The sequence below is a fragment of the Cinclus cinclus genome, chromosome 30 (genome assembly GCF_963662255.1).
Source record: "Cinclus cinclus chromosome 30, bCinCin1.1, whole genome shotgun sequence".
NCBI lineage: Eukaryota > Metazoa > Chordata > Aves > Passeriformes > Cinclidae > Cinclus > Cinclus cinclus.
The window spans coordinates 2,456,792-2,475,323 of NC_085075.1; the positions used below are offsets into that span (position 1 = coordinate 2,456,792).

Sequence of the window (18,532 nt, forward strand, 5' to 3'; positions counted from 1 at the left end):
CCAGACCCCCTCCTGGCACTCCCAGTGTCCCCTCAGTGTCCCCAATCCCCCCCGGCTGTCCCCAGGGTGTGGTGGCTCCCGGGAGGTGGCGCTGGGGGTCCTTTGTCCCATCCCTGTCCCCTCCGTGTCCCAACCCCTCCCCAGGTGTGCTGTCACCCCTGGGCTGACCCCCAGGTGACAGCGAGGTGTCCCCAGATTGCCACCATGGCCACGAGCCGCTCGGAGGATGAGGAGTCCCTGGCGGGGCCCAAGCGGGGCCCGGCCACCCCCGCGGGGACCGTCCCCAAACGGCGGAGCTCGTCCAGGTACGGACAGGGGACAGGAGGGGACACCCAGGGGACAGCGAGGGGTCACAGAAGGGTCACAGGGGACACCAGGACAGGGGAGGGGACACCTGGGGGGGGCTGGGGGGGTTTGAGGCTGAGCCCAGCCCAGGATGGGGGTGGGGACACTTGAGGGGGACCCCATGGTCCCTCCCAGCTCCCTCCCAGTTCCCCCCAGTGCTCTGTGCTGCTCTCCCAGTGGTTCCCAGTGCCCTCCCAGTTCCCCCCAGTGCCCTGTGCTGCTCTCCCAGTGGTTCCCAGTGCCCTCCCAGTTCCCCCCAGTGCCCTGTGCTGCTCTCCCAGTGGTTCCCAGTGCCCTCCCAGTTCCCCCCAGTGCCGTGTGCTGCTCTCCCAGTGGTTCCCAGTGCCTTCCCAGTCCCTCCCAGCTCCCTCCCAGTTCCCCCCAGTGCCCTGTGCTGCTCTCCCAGTGGTTCCCAGTGCCCTCCCAGTTCCCCCCAGTGCCCTGTGCTTCTCTCCCAGTGGTTCCCAGTTCCCTCCCAGTTCCCCCCAGTGCCGTGTGCTGCTCTCCCAGTGGTTCCCAGTGCCCTCCCAGTTCCCCCCAGTGCCGTGTGCTGCTCTCCCAGTGGTTCCCAGTGCCCTCCCAGTTCCTCCCAGTGCCCTGTGCTGCTCTCCCAGTGGTTCCCAGTGCCCTCCCAGTTCCCCCCAGTGCCGTGTGCTGCTCTCCCAGTGGTTCCCAGTGCCTTCCCAGTCCCTCCCAGCTCCCTCCCAGTTCCCCCCAGTGCCCTGTGCTGCTCTCCCAGTGGTTCCCAGTGCCCTCCCAGTTCCCCCCAGTGCCCTGTGCTTCTCTCCCAGTGGTTCCCAGTTCCCTCCCAGTTCCTCCCAGTGCCGTGTGCTGCTCTCCCAGTGGTTCCCAATTCCCTCCCAGTTCCCCCCAGTGCCGTGTGCTGCTCTCCCAGTGGTTCCCAGTGCCCTCCCAGTTCCCCCCCAGTGCCGTGTGCTGCTCTCCCAGTGGTTCCCAGTGCCCTCCCAGTTCCTCCCAGTGCCCTGTGCTGCTCTCCCAGTGGTTCCCAGTGCCCTCCCAGTTCCTCCCAGTGCTCTGTGCTGCTCTCCCAGTGGTTCCCAGTGCCCTCCCAGTTCCCCCCAGTGCCCTGTGCTTCTCTCCCAGTGGTTCCCAGTTCCCTCCCAGTTCCTCCCAGTGCCGTGTGCTGCTCTCCCAGTGGTTCCCAGTGCCCTCCCAGTTCCCCCCAGTGCCGTGTGCTGCTCTCCCAGTGGTTCCCAGTGCCCTCCCAGTTCCCCCCAGTGCCGTGTGCTGCTCTCCCAGTGGTTCCCAGTGCCCTCCCAGTTCCCACCAGTGCCGTGTGCTGCTCTCCCAGTGGTTCCCAGTGCCCTCCCAGTTCCCCCCAGTGCCGTGTGCTGCTCTCCCAGTGGTTCCCAGTGCCCTCCCAGTTCCCACCAGTGCCGTGTGCTGCTCTCCCAGTGGTTCCCAGTTCCCTCCCAGTTCCCCCCAGTGCCGTGTGCTGCTCTCCCAGTGGTTCCCAGTGCCCTCCCAGTTCCCCCCAGTGCCGTGTGCTGCTCTCCCAGTGGTTCCCAGTGCCCTCCCAGTTCCTCCCAGTGCCCTGTGCTGCTCTCCCAGTGGTTCCCAGTTCCCTCCCAGTTCCCCCCAGTGCCGTGTGCTGCTCTCCCAGTGGTTCCCAGTGCCTTCCCAGTCCCTCCCAGCTCCCTCCCAGTTCCCCCCAGTGCCCTGTGCTGCTCTCCCAGTGGTTCCCAGTGCCCTCCCAGTTCCCCCCAGTGCCCTGTGCTTCTCTCCCAGTGGTTCCCAGTTCCCTCCCAGTTCCTCCCAGTGCCGTGTGCTGCTCTCCCAGTGGTTCCCAATTCCCTCCCAGTTCCCCCCAGTGCCGTGTGCTGCTCTCCCAGTGGTTCTCAGTGCCCTCCCAGTTCCCCCCAGTGCCGTGTGCTGCTCTCCCAGTGGTTCCCAGTGCCCTCCCAGTTCCTCCCAGTGCCCTGTGCTGCTCTCCCAGTGGTTCCCAGTGCCCTCCCAGTTCCTCCCAGTGCTCTGTGCTGCTCTCCCAGTGGTTCCCAGTGCCCTCCCAGTTCCCCCCAGTGCCCTGTGCTTCTCTCCCAGTGGTTCCCAGTGCCCTCCCAGTTCCCCCCAGTGCCGTGTGCTGCTCTCCCAGTGGTTCCCAGTGCCCTCCCAGTTCCCCCCAGTGCCGTGTGCTGCTCTCCCAGTGGTTCCCAGTGCCCTCCCAGTTCCCCCCAGTGCCCCGTGCTGCTCTCCCAGTTCCCCCCAGTGCTCCCAGTCTGTTCCAGGTTCATCAAGAGGCGGAAGTTCGATGATGAACTGGTCGAGAGCAGCTTGGCCAAGTCCTCGAGGGCCAAGGGGGGTCCCGAGCCCCCCCCCAGGCCCGGGGGCACCGCGGGCACCACGGGGGGGGGAGGGGTGGCCGGAGACCCCTCCCCCGGAGAGAGGAAAAAGGTCAGGAAGGGGAATTTGGGGAAAAATGAGGAATTTGGGGAAAAATGAGGAATTTGGGGGAAAATGGGGGATTTGGGGGAAAATGGGGGATTTGGGGAAAGGGGATTTGGGGGAAAAGGGTGGGATTTGGGAAAGTGGGGGGAACTTGGGGAATAAAACGGAATGGAGGCTGGGGGTGGGGGAGGGGTTTCAGGGCACCTGGGGACATCTCAGGGGTATTGGGGACCCCCCAGGTGTCCCCCAGGTGTCCCAGGCTGTGCCCCCCGTGGGCCCCCCCCACTCAGGGACATCCTGGAGCCCTTGGGGACACTCGGGTGCCACCTGGGACATCCCAGGTGTCACCCACACCTGTGCCCCCGCCCCCCAGGTGTCACCCACCCCCTGTGCCCCCCAGGTGTCCCGGGCTGTGCCCCCCCCCACTCAGTCAGTGACATCCTGGTGCCCCCCAGGTGTCACTCAGATACCACGCACCCCCTGTGCCCCCCCCCCCCCCCTCAGGTGTCACTCAGGTGTCATTCAGGTGCCCCCCAGGTGTCACTCAGGTGTCGTTCCCCCCCCCCCCCCCCCCGTGTCCCCCCAGGTGTCACTCAGGTGTTCCCCCCCCCCCCCCCCAGGTGTCACTCAGGTGTCACCCCCCACCTCCCCGTGTCCCCCCAGGTGTCACTCAGGTGTCCCCACCCCCCCCATGTCCCCCCAGGTGTCCCGGGCCGTGCCCCCCCCGCCCCCCCCCGGGCCCGGCCCCCCCCCAGCGCTGCCCAAGAGGCTCAAGAAGAGCAAACCCAGCCCCGCCCCCCGCGACCTGGGCAGGTGGAAACCTGCGGATGACCTGCTGCTCATCAACGCTGTGCTGCAGGTGAGGGCACGGCTGGGGGGCTGGGGAGACCCCCACCCACCTGGGAACCCCCCCTCAGTTCGGGGAACCCCCCTCACCTGGGGAATTTGGGGGGATTTTGGTGGGAGCCCCAAGGAAGGGACCTGGGCAGGTGGGGCTCATCAGTGAGGGCACACCTGGGGGAGGGGGATTTGGGGGGATTTTAGAGATCTCTTCTCACCTGGAGAGGCTTTGGGGGACCCCCTCTCAATTCGGGGAACCCCCCCACCTGAGGAATTTGGGGAGAACCCCAAGGAAGCGACCTGGGTAGGGGGGACTCATTAAATGAGGGCACACCTGGGGGCGTTTTGGGGAGTCTCCATCACCTGGAGGGGTTTGGGAGACCCCCCCTCACCTGGGGGATTTGGGGGGGATCACCCCAGAACGGTCACTTGAGTCCCAATGGATTCTTGTGCTGCAGGTGAGAGCACACCTGGGGGGGTTTAGGGGGAGGGTTCTGGGGACTCTCCATCACCTGCAGGGTTTTGGGGTGACCCCAGGACCCCTCCCCTCACCTGATCTTGGTTTGGTTTTTGTTCCCCCCCAGACCAACGACCTGACCTCGGTGCACCTGGGGGTGAAGTTCAGCTGCCGCTTCACCTTGAGGGAGATCCAGGAGCGCTGGTACTCGCTGCTCTACGACCCCGTCATCTGCAAGTGAGGGAATTTGGGGGGTCCTGGGGGGCTTTGGGGGGTCCTGGAGGGTGCCACAGGTGTGCCAGAGCCAGGGGACACAGGTGACACCTGCGTGACACCTGCGTGACACTCGGCGGCGTTGGGAGCTTCTGCTTTAGGAACCTGGGCGTGGTCCCAGGTGTCCCCAAGCAGTCTCAGGTGTCCCCAGGGGTGTCCAGGTGTCCCCAAGCAGTCTTGGGTGTCCCCAGGGTGCTCTGAGGTGTCCTCAGCGTGTCCCAGGTGTCCCCAAGCAGTCTTGGGTGTCCCCAGGGTGCTCTGAGGTGTCCTCAGCGTGTCCCAGGTGTCCCCAAGCAGTCTCAGGTGTCCCCAGGGTGCTCTGAGGTGTCCTCAGCGTGTCCCAGGTGTCCCCAAGTAGTTCTCAGGTGTCCCTGGGGGTTTGGGGACAGTCCCAGGTGTCCCAGGGGTGTCCCCAGAGTTCCAGGATATCCCTGTGAGCTTCTGGAGCGTCCCTGGGGGTGTCCAAGGTGTCCTCAAGGATGGCCCAGGTGTCCCTGGGGATTTGGGGACAGTACCAGGTGTCCCCAGGGGTGTGTCCTGGGAGGGTCTCAGGGATTTGGGGACAATCCCAGAGGTGTCACCTGTGTCCCCAGACTGTCCTCGTAGGCCATGGGGCTGTGCCTGGGGACTGTCACAGGGGTGTCCCCGATGTCCCCAGATGTCCCCGATGTCCCCGATGTCCCCAGGTGTCCCCAATGTCCCCAATGTCCCCGATGTCCCCGATGTCCCCAGGTGTCCCCAATGTCCCCGATGTCCCCGATGTCCCCAGATGTCCCCGATGTCCCCGATGTCCCCGATGTCCCCGATGTCCCCGATGTCCCCAGATGTCCCCGATGTCCCCAATGTCCCCGATGTCCCCGATGTCCCCAGGCTGTCCTGCCAGGCCATGCGCCAGCTGCACCCCGGGGGGTTGGGGTGTCACAGGGGTGTCCCCGATGTCCCCGATGTCCCCAATGTCCCCGATGTCCCCGATGTCCCCAATGTCCCCGATGTCCCCAGATGTCCCCGATGTCCCCGATGTCCCCAATGTCCCCGATGTCCCCAATGTCCCCGATGTCCCCGATGTCCCCAGGCTGTCCTGCCAGGCCATGCGCCAGCTGCACCCCGAGGCTGTGGCCGCCATCCAGAGCAAGGTCCTGTTCAGCAAGGCTGAGGAGCAGCTGCTGACCCGCGTGCCATCGGTCAGTGTCACCCAGTGTCACCCAGTGTCACCCAGTGTCACCCCTAGTGTCACCCAGTGTCACCCAGTGTCACCCAGTGTCACCCAGTGTCACCCCACAGCTGCTGACCCGCGTGCCATCGGTCAGTGTCACCCAGTGTCACCCAGTGTCACCCAGTGTCACCCCCAGTGTCACCCAGTGTCACCCAGTGTTACCCCTGGTGTCACCTAACATCACCTAGCGTCACTTTGCATCATCTAGTGTCACCTAATGCTACCCAGTGCCACTCCTAGTGTCACCTAATGTCACCCAGTGTCACCCAGTGTCACCCAGTGTCACCCCACAGCTGCTGACCTGCGTGCCATTGGTGGGGGGCTGTCCCCAAATGTCCCCAAATGTCCCCAGGGGTCACCCCATGCTGTCCCCTGTCCCCTCGCTGGACACCTTCCAGGAGATACTGCAGAGTCACCTGCAGCGTCCCCATGTCCCCTGGTGTCCCCTCGCTGTCCCTCGGTGTCCCCAGAGCCCTGTCCCTGCAGTGTCCCCTGGTGTCCCCTCACTGTCCCTCGGTGTCCCCAGAGCCCTGTCCCTGCAGTGTCCCCTGATGTCCCCTCGGTGTCCCCAGAGCCCTGTCCCTGCAGTGTCCCCTGGTGTCCCCAGAGCCCTGTCCCTGCAGTGTCCCCTGGTGTCCCCAGAGCCCTGTCCCTGCAGTGTCCCCTCACTGTCCCTCGGTGTCCCCAGAGCCCTGTCCCTGCAGTGTCCCCTGGTGTCCCCTCACTGTCCCTCGGTGTCCCCAGAGCCCTGTCCCTGCAGTGTCCCCTCACTGTCCCTCGGTGTCCCCAGAGCCCTGTCCCTGCAGTGTCCCCTGGTGTCCCCTCACTGTCCCTCGGTGTCCCCAGAGCCCTGTCCCTGCAGTGTCCCCTCACTGTCCCTCGGTGTCCCCAGAGCCCTGTCCCTGCAGTGTCCCCTGGTGTCCCCTCACTGTCCCTCGGTGTCCCCAGAGCCCTGTCCCTGCAGTGTCCCCTCACTGTCCCTCGGTGTCCCCAGAGCCCTGTCCCTGCAGTGTCCCCTGGTGTCCCCTCACTGTCCCTCGGTGTCCCCAGAGCCCTGTCCCCTCGCTGGACACCTTCCAGGATCTCCTGCAGCGCCACCCGGCCGTGTTTTACCCTGCCAGGACCCCCAAGGCCCTGCAGCTGCACTGGCAGCTCCTGCGCCAGTACCACCTGCTGCAGGACCAGACAGGTGGGGAGGGGGCTCGGGGGAGATGGGGGGTCCTGAGGGGGCTTTGGGGGGGATTTGGGGGGGGGGGGGGCGGATTTGGGGAGTTCAGGAGGTCCTGGAAGGTTCAGGGATCCCCAAAGTGTTTGAGATTTGGTGCCGGTGGGACCTGCTGAGGGAGCAGACAGGTGGGGAGGGGGCTTTGGGAAATTTGGGGGTGGATGTGGGTGGTCCTTTGGGTCCTGAAGGGGTTTAGGGGGATTTTGGGGAGCCTGGGGGGGTCCTGAGGGGGCTTTGGGGGTGGATTTGGGGAGGAGATTTGGGGAGTTCAGGAGGTCCTGGAAGGTTCGGGGATCCCCAAAATGTTTGGGGTCCGGTGCCAGTGGGACCTGCCGAGGGAGCAGACAGGTGGGGAGGGGGCTTTGGGAAATTTGGGGGGTCCTGAGGGGGTTTTGGGGGATCCCTGGAGGGATTTTGGGGTTCCTGGGGTGGATTTGGGGATCGTGGGGTGGTCCTGGGATGAACCTGAAGGTCCCAGGGGTGAATTTGGGGGTCCCTGGGGTGGATTTTGGGGGTCCTGGGGTGGATTTTGGGATTCCTTGGGGGCCCAGGGGTGAATTTGGGGGTCCCTGGGAGGATTTTGGGGGTCCTGGAGGGTCCCTGGGGTGGATTCGAGCATCCTGGGGTCAATTTGGGGGTCCCGGGGTGGGTTTTGGGGTTCGGGGGGGTCCCTGGGTGAGTTTTGGGGTTCGGGGGGGTCCCGGGGTGGGTTTTGGGGTTCGGGGGGGGTCCCTGGGTGGGTTTTGGGGTTCGGGGGGGTCCCGGGGTGGGTTTTGGGGTTCGGGGGGTCCCTGGGTGGGTTTTGGGGTTCAGGGGGGGTCCCTGGGTGGGTTTTGGGGTTCGGGGGGGGTCCCGGGGTGGGTTTTGGGGTTCGGGGGGGGTCCCGGGGTGGGTTTTGGGGTTCGGGGGGTCCCGGGGTGGGTTTTGGGGTTCGGGGGGGGTCCCGGGGTGGGTTTTGGGGTTCGGGGGGGGTCCCTGGGTGGGTTTTGGGGTTCGGGGGGGTCCCGGGGTGGGTTTTGGGGTTCAGGGGGGGTCCCTGGGTGGGTTTTGGGGTTCAGGGGGGGTCCCTGGGTGGGTTTTGGGGTTCGGGGGGGGTCCCGGGGTGGGTTTTGGGGTTCGGGGGGGGTCCCGGGGTGGGTTTTGGGGTTCGGGGGGGGTCCCGGGGTGGGTTTTGGGGTTCGGGGGGGTCCCGGGGTGGGTTTTGGGGTTCAGGGGGGGTCCCGGGGTGGGTTTTGGGGTTCGGGGGGTCCCGGGGTGGGTTTTGGGGTTCAGGGGGTCCCGGGGTGGGTTTTGGGGTTCGGGGGGGGTCCCGGGGTGGGTTTTGGGGTTCGGGGGGGTCCCGGGGTGGGTTTTGGGGTTCGGGGGGGTCCCGGGGTGGGTTTTGGGGTTCGGGGGGGGTCCCGGGGTGGGTTTTGGGGTTCGGGGGGGTCCCGGGGTGGGTTTTGGGGTTCGGGGGGGGTCCCGGGGTGGGTTTTGGGGTTCGGGGGGGTCCCGGGGTGGGTTTTGGGGTTCGGGGGGGTCCCGGGGTGGGTTTTGGGGTGCTGACCCCCCTGCAGTGCAGCCCCTCCCCAAGGGGGATCAGGTGCTGAACTTCTCGGACGCCGAGGAGCTGCTGGACGACGGCAAACTCAGGTGGGGGGGCTGGGAAAGGATTTTGGGGGGCTGGGGGGGTTTGGGGTGGGAGTTTGGGGCATTTGGGGTTTTTTGGGGGGGTTTGGGGTTTTTTGGGGGATTTGGGGATTTTTGGGGGTTTGGGGTTTTTTGGGGGATTTGGGGATTTTTGGGGGATTTGGGTTTTTTTGGGGGATTTGGGGATTTTTGGGGGATTTGGGGATTTTTGGGGGATTTGGGGTTAGGATCTCACAGCCCCTCGCCCCCTGCAGGGATGTGCGAGACGAGGTCCTGGAGCACGGTGAGACCCCGGTCACTGTCCGTGTGTCTGTCTGTGTGTCTGTCTGTCTGTGCAGAGCTGACAGTCACTGTCTGTCTGTCTGTCTGTCTGTCCAGAGCTGACGGTCACTGTCTGTCTGTCTGTCTGTGCAGAGCTGACAGTCACTGTCTGTCTGTGTGTCTGTCTGTCTGTCTGTGTGTCTGTCTGTCTGTCTGTCTGTGCAGAGCTGACGGTCACTGTCTGTCTGTGTGTCTGTCTGTCTGTCTGTGTGTCTGTCTGTCTGTGCAGAGCTGACGGTCACTGTCTGTCTGTGTGTCTGTCTGTCTGTGCAGAGCTGACGGTCACTGTCTGTCTGTCTGTGTGTCTGTCTGTGTGTCTGTCTGTCCAGAGCTGACGGCCACTGTCTGTCTGTCTGTCTGTCTGTCTGTGCAGAGCTGACGGTCACTGTCTGTCTGTCTGTCTGTCTGTCTGTCCAGAGCTGACGGTCACTGTCTGTCTGTCTGTCTGTCTGTCTGTCTGTCCAGAGCTGACGGTCACTGTCTGTCTGTCTGTCTGTCTGTCTGTCCAGAGCTGACGGTCGCTGTCTGTCTGTCTGTCTGTCTGTCTGTCCAGAGCTGACGGTCACTGTCTGTGTGTCTGTCTGTCTGTCTGTCTGTGCAGAGCTGACAGTCACTGTCTGTCTGTCTGTCTGTCTGTCTGTCTGTCTGTCTGTCTGTGCAGAGCTGACGGTCACTGTCTGTCTGTCTGTGTGTCTGTCTGTCCAGAGCTGACAGTCACTGTCTGTCTGTCTGTCTGTCTGTGCAGAGCTGACGGTCACTGTCTGTCTGTCTGTCTGTGCAGAGCTGACGGTCACTGTCTGTCTGTCTGTCTGTCTGTCTGTCCAGAGCTGACAGTCACTGTCTGTCTGTCTGTCTGTCTGTGCAGAGCTGACGGTCACTGTCTGTCTGTCTGTCTGTGCAGAGCTGACGGTCACTGTCTGTCTGTCTGTCTGTCCAGAGCTGACAGTCACTGTCTGTCTGTCTGTCTGTCTGTGCAGAGCTGACGGTCACTGTCTGTCTGTCTGTCTGTCTGTCTGTGCAGAGCTGACGGTCACTGTCTGTCTGTCTGTCTGTCCAGAGCTGACAGTCACTGTCTGTCTGTCTGTCTGTCTGTCCAGAGCTGACGGTCGCTGATCGCCGTCAGAAGCGCGAGATCCGGCAGTTGGAGCAGGAGCTGCAGCGCTGGCAGGTGCTGGTGGATTCCATCACAGGTGGGCACCTGAACGGGGGTCTGTCCGTCTGTCCGTCCCTGTGTCTGTCCGTCTGTCCATCCCTGTGTCCGTCTGTCTGTCCATCCCTGTGTCTGTCCGTCTGTCCGTCCTTGTGTCCGTCCGTCTGTCTGTCCCTGTGTCTGTCCGTCTGTCTGTCCATCCCTGTGTCTGTCCGTCTGTCCATCCCTGTGTCTGTCCGTGTGTCCTGCTGGTCACTCCTGTGGTCATTGCTGTGTCCTCCCCGTGTTTGTCCCCCTGTCCATCCCTGTCTGTCTGTCCCTCTGTCTGTCCCTGTCTGTCCCTGTGTCTGTCCCTGTCTGTCTGTCCCTGTCTGTCCCTGTCTGTCCCTGTCTGTCTGTCCCTGTCTGTCTGTCCCTGTCTGTCCCTGTCTGTCCCTGTCTGTCTGTCCCTGTCTGTCCCTGTCTGTCCCTGTCTGTCCCTGTCTGTCTGTCCCTGTCTGTCCCTGTCTGTCCCTGTCTGTCTGTCCCTGTCTGTCTGTCCCTGTCTGTCCCTGTCTGTCCCTGTCTGTCCCTGTCTGTCTGTCCCTGTCTGTCTGTCCCTGTCTGTCCCTGTCTGTCCCTGTCTGTCCCTGTCTGTCCCTGTCTGTCTGTCCCTGTCTGTCCCTGTCTGTCTGTCCCTGTCTGTCCCTGTCTGTCCCTGTCTGTCCCTGTCTGTCTGTCCCTGTCTGTCTGTCCCTGTCTGTCCCTGTCTGTCCCTGTCTGTCCCTGTCTGTCTGTCCCTGTCTGTCCCTGTCTGTCTGTCCCTCACAGTCCGTCTGTCTGTCTGTCTGTCCCCAGGGATGAGCTCCCCGGATTTTGACAGTCAGACTCTGGCCGTGCTGCGGGGTCGGATGGTTCGGTACCTGATGAGATCACGGGAGGTGGGACCCCAAAAACCACCCCAAAAATACCCCAAAAACCACCCCAAAAACACCCAAAAACCACCCCAAAACCATCCCAAAAACCACCCCAAAAACACCCAAAAACCACCCCAAAAATACCCCAAAACCACCCCAAAAACCACCCCAAAAATACCCCAAAAACCACCCCAAAAACACCCAAAAACCACCCCAAAACCATCCCAAAAACCACCCCAAAAACACCCAAAAACCACCCCAAAAATACCCCAAAACCACCCCAAAAACCACCCCAAAAATACCCCAAAAACCACCCAAAAACACCCAAAAACCACCCCAAAACCATCCCAAAAACCATCCCAAAAACCACCCCAAAAACCACCCCAAAAACACCCAAAAACCACCCCAAAAATACCCCAAAACCACCCCAAAACCATCCCAAAAACCAACCCAAAACCATCCCAAAAACCACCCCAAAAACACCCCAAAACCATCCCAAAAACCACCCCAAAAACACCCCAAAACCATCCCAAAAACCACCCCAAAAACACCCAAAAACCACCCAAAAACCACCCCAAAAAACCCCAAATCCCTCCCAAAAAAACCCCAAAATCCATCCCAGATCACCCCGGGATCCCTCCAAAAACCTCAGCAGAAACCCCCCAAAAAACCCCAAAACCCCCAAAAAACCCCAAAACCCCTTGGGGGAATCCCCCAAAACCTCTGGGATGACCCAAAAACCCCAAAAAAACCCCAAAAATCCCGAATTTCCCACAGATCACCCCGGGATCCCTCCAAAAACCTCAACAACTCCCCCCAAAAAACCCCAAATCCCTCCCCAAAAAACCCCAAAACCCCTTGGGGGAATCCCCCAAAACCTCTGGGATGACCCCAAAACCCCCAAAAAACCCCAAAAAAACCCCAAAAATCCCGAATTTCCCACAGATCACCCTGGGCAGAGCCACCAAGGACAACCAGATCGACGTGGACCTGGCCCTGGAGGGCCCGGCCTGGAAAATCTCCCGCAAGCAGGGTGGGCCTGGGGCTTTTTGGGGCTTTTTGGGGCTTTTTGGGGCTTTTTGGGGCTTTTTGGGGCTTTTTGGGGGGATTTGGGGGGATTTGGGGTTTTTTTTTGGGGTCCCCCAGGGGATTTTGGAGTTTTTTTAGGGAGGATTTTGAGGTTTTTTAGGGTTTTTTGGGGGAGAATTGCTGAGGTTTTTCAGAGGTAACTCGGGGTTTTTAGGGGGATTTGGGGTTTTTTGGGGTTTTTTGGGGGGATTTGGGTTTTTTTGGGTGGGATTTTGGGGTTTTTTGGGGGAGATTTTGGGGTTTTTTGGGGGGGATTTGGGTTTTTTTGGGGGGGATTTGGGGTTTTTTGGGGGGGATTTGGGTTTTTTGGGGGGGGGATTTGGGGTTTTTTGGGGGGGATTTGGTGTTTTTTGGGGGGATTTGGAGTTTTTTTGGGGGGGATTTGGGGTTTTTTGGGTGGGATTTTGGGGTTTTTTTGGTGGGATTTGGGGTTTTTTTGGGGGGGATTTGGGTTTTTTTTGGTGGGATTTGGGGTTTTTTTGGGGGGGATTTGGGGTTTTTTGAGGGGGATTTGGAGTTTTTTTGGGGATTTGGGGTTTTTTGGGGGGGATTTTGGAGTTTTTTTGGGGGGGATTTGGGGTTTTTTGGGGGAGTTTTGGGGTTTTTGGGGGTTTTTGGGGTTTTTTTTGGGGTCCCCCAGGGGATTTTGGAGTTTTTTTAGGGAGGATTTTGAGGTTTTTTAGGGTTTTTTGGGGGAGAATTGCTGAGGTTTTTCAGAGGTAACTCGGGGTTTTTAGGGGGATTTTGGGTTTTTTGGGGGGATTTGGGTTTTTTTGGGGGGGATTTTGGGTTTTTTTTGGGTGGGATTTTGGGGTTTTTTGGGGGAGATTTTGGGGTTTTTTGGGGGGGATTTGGGTTTTTTTGGGGGAGATTTTGGGGTTTTTTGGGGGGATTTTGGGGTTTTTTGGGTGGGATTTTGGGGTTTTTTTGGTGGGATTTGGGGTTTTTTTGGGGGGGATTTGGGTTTTTTTTGGTGGGATTTGGGGTTTTTTTGGGGGGGATTTGGGGTTTTTTGAGGGGGATTTGGAGTTTTTTTGGGGATTTGGGGTTTTTTGGGGGGGATTTTGGAGTTTTTTTGGGGGGGATTTGGGGTTTTTTGGGGGAGTTTTGGGGTTTTTGGGGGTTTTTGGGGTTTTTTTTGGGGTCCCCCAGGGGATTTTGGAGTTTTTTTAGGGAGGATTTTGAGGTTTTTAGGGTTTTTTGGGGGGGAATTGCTGAGGTTTTTCAGAGGTAACTCGGGGTTTTTAGGGGGATTTTGGGTTTTTTGGGGGGATTTGGGTTTTTTGGGGGGGATTTGGGGTTTTTTGGGGGGATTTGGGTTTTTTTGGGGGGGATTTTTGAGGTTTTTTGGGGTCTTGTGGGTTTCTTTGTGGGGCATTGCTGAGGTTTTTTTGGCAGCACCTTGGGGGAATTTTGGGGTTTTTGGGTTTTTTGGGGGGGATTTTGGGTTTCTTGAGGGGGATTTTGGTTTTTTTTGGGGGGTCCCCCAGGGGATTTTGGGGTTTTTTTTGGGGTCTTTTGGGTTTTTTTGGGGGGTTTTGGGGAATTTTTTTGTCATTTTTTGGGTGTTTTTGAGGTCCCCTGTGATTTTGGGGCTCCCTGAGAGGATTTTGGGAAATTTCTGGGAAAGTTCCTCCCTCATTTCACATTTTCAGTGCAAATCCCTCCCCACCCAAAAAAACCCAAAACAAAACAAAAATCCCCCGGGATCACTCAGAACCCTTTGGGAATTTTGGGGAATTTTTGGGAATTTTTGGGAATTCTCTGGAATTCCGGGAATTCCTCACTCAGGGCTGGTGAAGCTGAAGAACAACGGGGATTTCTAAACACCCAAAAAAATCCTGAAAAACCCCATAAAAAAAGCTCCAAAAATCCCCCGGGATCACTCAGAGCCCTTTGGGAATTTTGGGGAATTTTTGGGAATTCTCTGGAATTCTGGGAATTCCTCACTCAGGGCTGGTGAAGCTGAAGAACAACGGGCATTTCTAAACACCCAAAAATCTCCCTAAAATCCCCCAAAAAAGCCCCCAAAAAATCCCCGGAAATGCTCCAGGCTCATTGGGAACCCTTTGGAATTTTGGGGTTTTTGGGGGATTTTTTGGGAATTGCCCGAGATTCCCTGGAATTCCGTGCTCAGGGGTGATCAAGCTGAAGAACAACGGGGATTTCTTCATTGCCAACGAGGGCCGGAGGCCGATCTTCATCGACGGGCGCCCGGTGCTGGGGGGCAGCAAATGGAAACTGAGCAACAACTCCGTGGTGGAGGTGAGAGAGGGGGGGATTGGGGGGGATTGGGGGGGGGTTTGGGGGGGATTGGGGGGGGATTGGGGGGGATTGGGGGGATTTGGGGGGTCCTGGGGGGGGATTGGGGGGGATTGGGGGGGATTGGGGGGGGGATTGGGGGGGATTGGGGGGATTGGGGGGGATTTGGGGGATTTGGGGGGTCCTGGGGGGGATTGGGGGGGGTTTGGGGGGGGATTGGGGGGGGTTTGGGGGGATTTGGGGGGATTTGGGGGGTCCTGGGGGGGATTGGGGGGATCCTGGGGGGGGTTTGGGGGGGATTGGGGGGGATTGGGGGGATTTGGGGGGTCCTGGGGGGGATTGGGGGGGATTGGGGGGGGATTGGGGGGGATTGGGGGGTCCTGGGGGGGATTGGGGGGGGATTGGGGGGGGATTGGGGGGGATTGGGGGGGGATTGGGGGGTCCTGGGGGGGATTGGGGGGGGATTGGGGGGGATTGGGGGGTCCTGGGGGGGATTGGGGGGGATTGGGGGGGGATTGGGGGTTCCTGGGGGGGGGATTGGGGGGGGTCTTGGGGGGGATTGGGGGGGATTGGGGGGATTTGGGGGGTCCTGGGGGGGTCCTGGGGGGAATTGGGGGGGATTGGGGGTTCCTGGGGGGCTTTGGGGGGTCCTGGGGGGTTTTGGGGGGTGCTGGGGGGGGGGTTTGGGGGGATTTGGGGGGGTGGGGTTGGGGGGATTTGGGGGGTCCTGGGGGGGTTTGGGGGGTCCTGGGGGGGGGTTGGGGAGATTTGGGGGGATTTGGGGGCGGTTTTGGGGGGATTTGGGGGATCCTGGGGGGGATTTAGGGGGTCCTGGGGGGCTTTGGGGGGGTCCTGGGGGGGTTTGGGAGGGTCCTGGGAGGTCCTGGAGGGGTTTTGAGGGAATCTGGGGGGTCCTGGGGGGGATTTGAGGGAATTTGGGGGGTCCTGGAGGGGTTTCAGGGGGATTTTGGGGGGTCCTTGTTAATTATTGGGGTCTCTCTTAATTAACGGGGTCTGTCCCTGTTAATGATTAATTAATTCATTCATTAACTGGGGTGTGTCCCTGTTAATTGATTCATGGATTCATTAATTAATTAATTGATTAATGGATTCATTAATTAATTAATTGATTAATGGATTCATTAACTGGGGTCTGTTGCTGTTAATGGATTCATGGATTAATGGATTAATGAATGGATTAATGAATGGATTCCTGGATTAATGAATGGATTCATGGATTAATGAATGGATTAATTCATGGATTCCTGGATTAATGAATGGATTAATGAATGGATTAATGAATGGATTAATGGGTTAATGAATGGATTAATTGATGGATTAATTGATGGACTCCCGGATTAATCGATTCATTCATTCATTGTCTGTCCGTGTGTCTGTCCGTGTCCGTGTGTCTGTCCGTGTGTCTGTCCGTGTCCGTGTGTCTGTCCCTGTCCGTGTGTCTGTCCCTGTCCGTGTGTCTGTCCCAGATCGCCAGCCTGCGTTTCGTGTTCCTCATCAATCAGGAGCTGATCGCGCTCATCCGCAGCGAGGCCGCGCGCCTCGGCCCCCAGTGACACCAGTACGGCACCAGTACGGCACTGGGAGCTGCCCAGTGACACCAGTACGGCACCAGTACGGCACTGGGAGCTGCCCAGTGACACCAGTACGGCACTGGGAGCGCCCCAGTGACACCAGTACGGCACTGGGAGCTGCCCAGTGACACCAGTACGGCACTGGGAGCTGCCCAGTGACACCAGTATGGCACCAGTACGGCACTGGGAGCGCCCCAGTGACACCAGTACGGCACCAGTACGGGACTGGGAGCTGCCCAGTGACACCAGTATGGCACCAGTACGGGACTGGGAACTGCCCAGTGACACCAGTATGGCACCAGTACGGGACTGGGAGCACCCCAGTGACACCAGTACGGCACCAGTACGGCACTGGGAGCTGCCCAGTGACACCAGTACGGCACCAGTACGGTACTGGGAGCTGCCCAGTGACACCAGTACGGCACTGGGAGCTGCCCAGTGACACCAGTACGGCACCAGTACGGCACTGGGAGCTGCCCAGTGACACCAGTACGGCACCAGTACGGTACTGGGAGCTGCCCAGTGACACCAGTACGGCACTGGGAGCTGCCCAGTGACACCAGTACGGCACCAGTACGGGACTGGGAGCTGCGCAGTGACACCAGTACAGGACTGGGAGCTGCCCAGTGACACCAGTATGGCACCAGTATGGGACTGGGAGCTGCCCAGTGACACCAGTATGGCACCAGTACGGGACTGGGAGCTGCCCAGTGACACCAGTACAGCACTGGGAGCTGCCTAGTGACACCAGTATGGCACCAGTACAGCACTGGGAGCGCCCCAGTGACACCAGTACGGCACCAGTACGGGACTGGGAGCGCCCCAGTGACACCAGTACGGCACTGGGAGCTGCCCAGTGACACCAGTACAGCACCAGTACGGCACTGGGAACTGCCCAGTGACACCAGTATGGCACCAGTACGGGACTGGGAACTGCCCAGTGACACCAGTACGGCACCAGTACGGACTGGGAATGTACTGGTGTGGGACTGGGAACTGCCCCGTGACACCAGACTGGGACTGGGGCTACCCCAGTAACACCAGTTTGACACAAGGGGTGCTCCCAGTTTAGGAGTGGGAGCGTCCCAGCGACAGCAGTGTAACCAGTGTGAGACTGGGACCCTCCCCGTGCTCCCAGTTTGGGACTGGGGGTGCTCCCAGTGACACCAGTGTGAGACTGGAACCCTCCCCGTGCTCCCAGTGACACCAGTTTGAGACTGGGACCCTCCCCGTGCTCCCAGTTTGGGACTGGGGATGCTCCCAGTGACACCAGTGTGAGACTGGGACCCTCCCCGTGCTCCCAGTTTGGGACTGGGGGTGCTCCCAGTGACACCAGTTTGAGACTGGGACCCTCCCAGTGCTCCCAGTTTGGGATTGGGGATGCTCCCAGTGACACCAGTGTGAGACTGGGACCCTCCCCGTGCTCCCAGTGACACCAGTTTGAGACTGGGACCCTCCCAGTGCTCCCAGTTTGGTTCTGGGACCCCCTCCCCCCACGCATCGAGGGATGAATTTCCTTGGAATTCTCCCGGATTTCCTCCCCCCTCCCTTCCCCAACATTCCCGATTTTTAAAGCTCCCGAGTTTTTTGTTTTTATTGGATTTGTTCTCAAGTTTTCCTTCGGGGGAGGGAAAAATTCCCCCCAAAAAAATCAAATTTGGAGAAAAGATGGAAAAAGAAAAAAAAGGGGGAGGGGAAGATTGGGGAACTCCCCCATTGTCCCCAAAATTCCCAGAAATTCCCAAAATATTTGGGATGGGGATGGGATTGGGGGTTGGGGAGGGGGGAGGGGAGGAGGAAACTCCTGAAATAAATTCCAGAGAAAAATCCCAAAAAATCCTGGAGTGTCATTGAGGGGGAGGGGGGACACACACACCTGGAATTCCAAAGGGGACATTCCCAAAATCCCAAAGGGAAATCCCAAAATCCCAAAGGGAAACCCCAGAATTCCCAAGGAAAATCCCAAAATCCCAAAGGGAATCCCAAAATTCCAGGGGTGACACAGAAAGGCCCCCCCAGATCCTCCAGGGAAAAAAATCCCAAATCCTGGAGGGGACATCCCAGATTTTAGGAGACCCCAAATCCCAGATTTTGGGACCATTCCCCAATTCCCCTCCCCCCTCTTCCCTCGCTGCCAGCGCGAGGCCGGGGTTGGGATTTTTGGGAATTTGGGGGGGGGGGAGGGGGGGGGGAGGGGGGAGGGGAAATCCGGGATCGGGACAAAACCAAACCCCAAAAATCCCAGTGGGAAAAGCATGGGAAGGGGGTGGGGGATGGGGGACGGGGAAAGCGGCGCCAAGTGGGAATTGTAAACATCACTGGGACGGGACCCCAAACCCCAAATCCAGAACCCCGAATCCCAAACCCCGAACCCCAAACCCCAAACCCCAAATCCCAAACCCCAAATGCCCCAAACCCCAAATCCAGAACCCCAAATCCAGAACCCCAAATCCCAAACCCCAGATCCAGAACCCCAAACCCCCCAAATCCCAAACCCCAAATCCCAAACCCCAAATCCCAAATCCCCCAAACCCCAAATGCCCCAAACCCCAAATCCCAAATGCCCCAAGCCCCAAACGCCCCAAATCCCAAATCCCCCAAACCCCGAACCCCAAATGCCCCAAATGCCCCAAACCCCAAATCCCAAACCCCAAATCCCAAATCCCCCAAACCCCAAACCCCAAATGCCCCAAACCCCAAATCCCCCAAGCCCCAAACCCCAAATCCCAAATCCCAAATGCCCCAAACCCCAAATGCCCCAAACCCCGAACCCCAAATGCCCCAAACCCCAAACCCCAAACCCCTAATGCCCCAAACCCCAAATGCCCCAAACC

General features: G+C 59.8%; 1 protein-coding gene across 1 annotated transcript; it reads left to right on the forward strand.

Annotated features, from left to right (window-relative positions):
• The first annotated feature begins 187 nt into the window (after positions 1 to 187).
• Positions 188 to 15,825, forward strand: MCRS1 (microspherule protein 1). Its single transcript, XM_062510980.1, has 13 exons — positions 188 to 305; positions 2,592 to 2,757; positions 3,455 to 3,610; positions 4,176 to 4,285; positions 5,394 to 5,502; positions 6,585 to 6,723; positions 8,316 to 8,391; positions 8,643 to 8,671; positions 9,807 to 9,899; positions 10,697 to 10,779; positions 11,701 to 11,788; positions 13,982 to 14,109; positions 15,594 to 15,825. The coding sequence occupies exons 1-13, from the start codon at positions 205 to 207 to the stop codon at positions 15,678 to 15,680; spliced, it is 1,365 nt and encodes a 454-aa protein (XP_062366964.1). The 5' UTR covers positions 188 to 204; the 3' UTR covers positions 15,681 to 15,825.
• Positions 15,826 to 18,532: the final 2,707 nt, after the last annotated feature.

Excerpts from the sequence above, each read along its gene's own strand:
- MCRS1 (XM_062510980.1), top strand. The coding sequence starts at position 205 with ATGGCCACGAGCCGCTCGGAGGATGAGGAGTCCCTGGCGGGGCCCAAG. Across the intron at positions 8,672-9,806 it reads AGACGAGGTCCTGGAGCACG|AGCTGACGGTCGCTGATCGC; the intron begins GTGAGACCCCGG and ends CTGTCTGTCCAG. Across the intron at positions 9,900-10,696 it reads GCTGGTGGATTCCATCACAG|GGATGAGCTCCCCGGATTTT; the intron begins GTGGGCACCTGA and ends GTCTGTCCCCAG.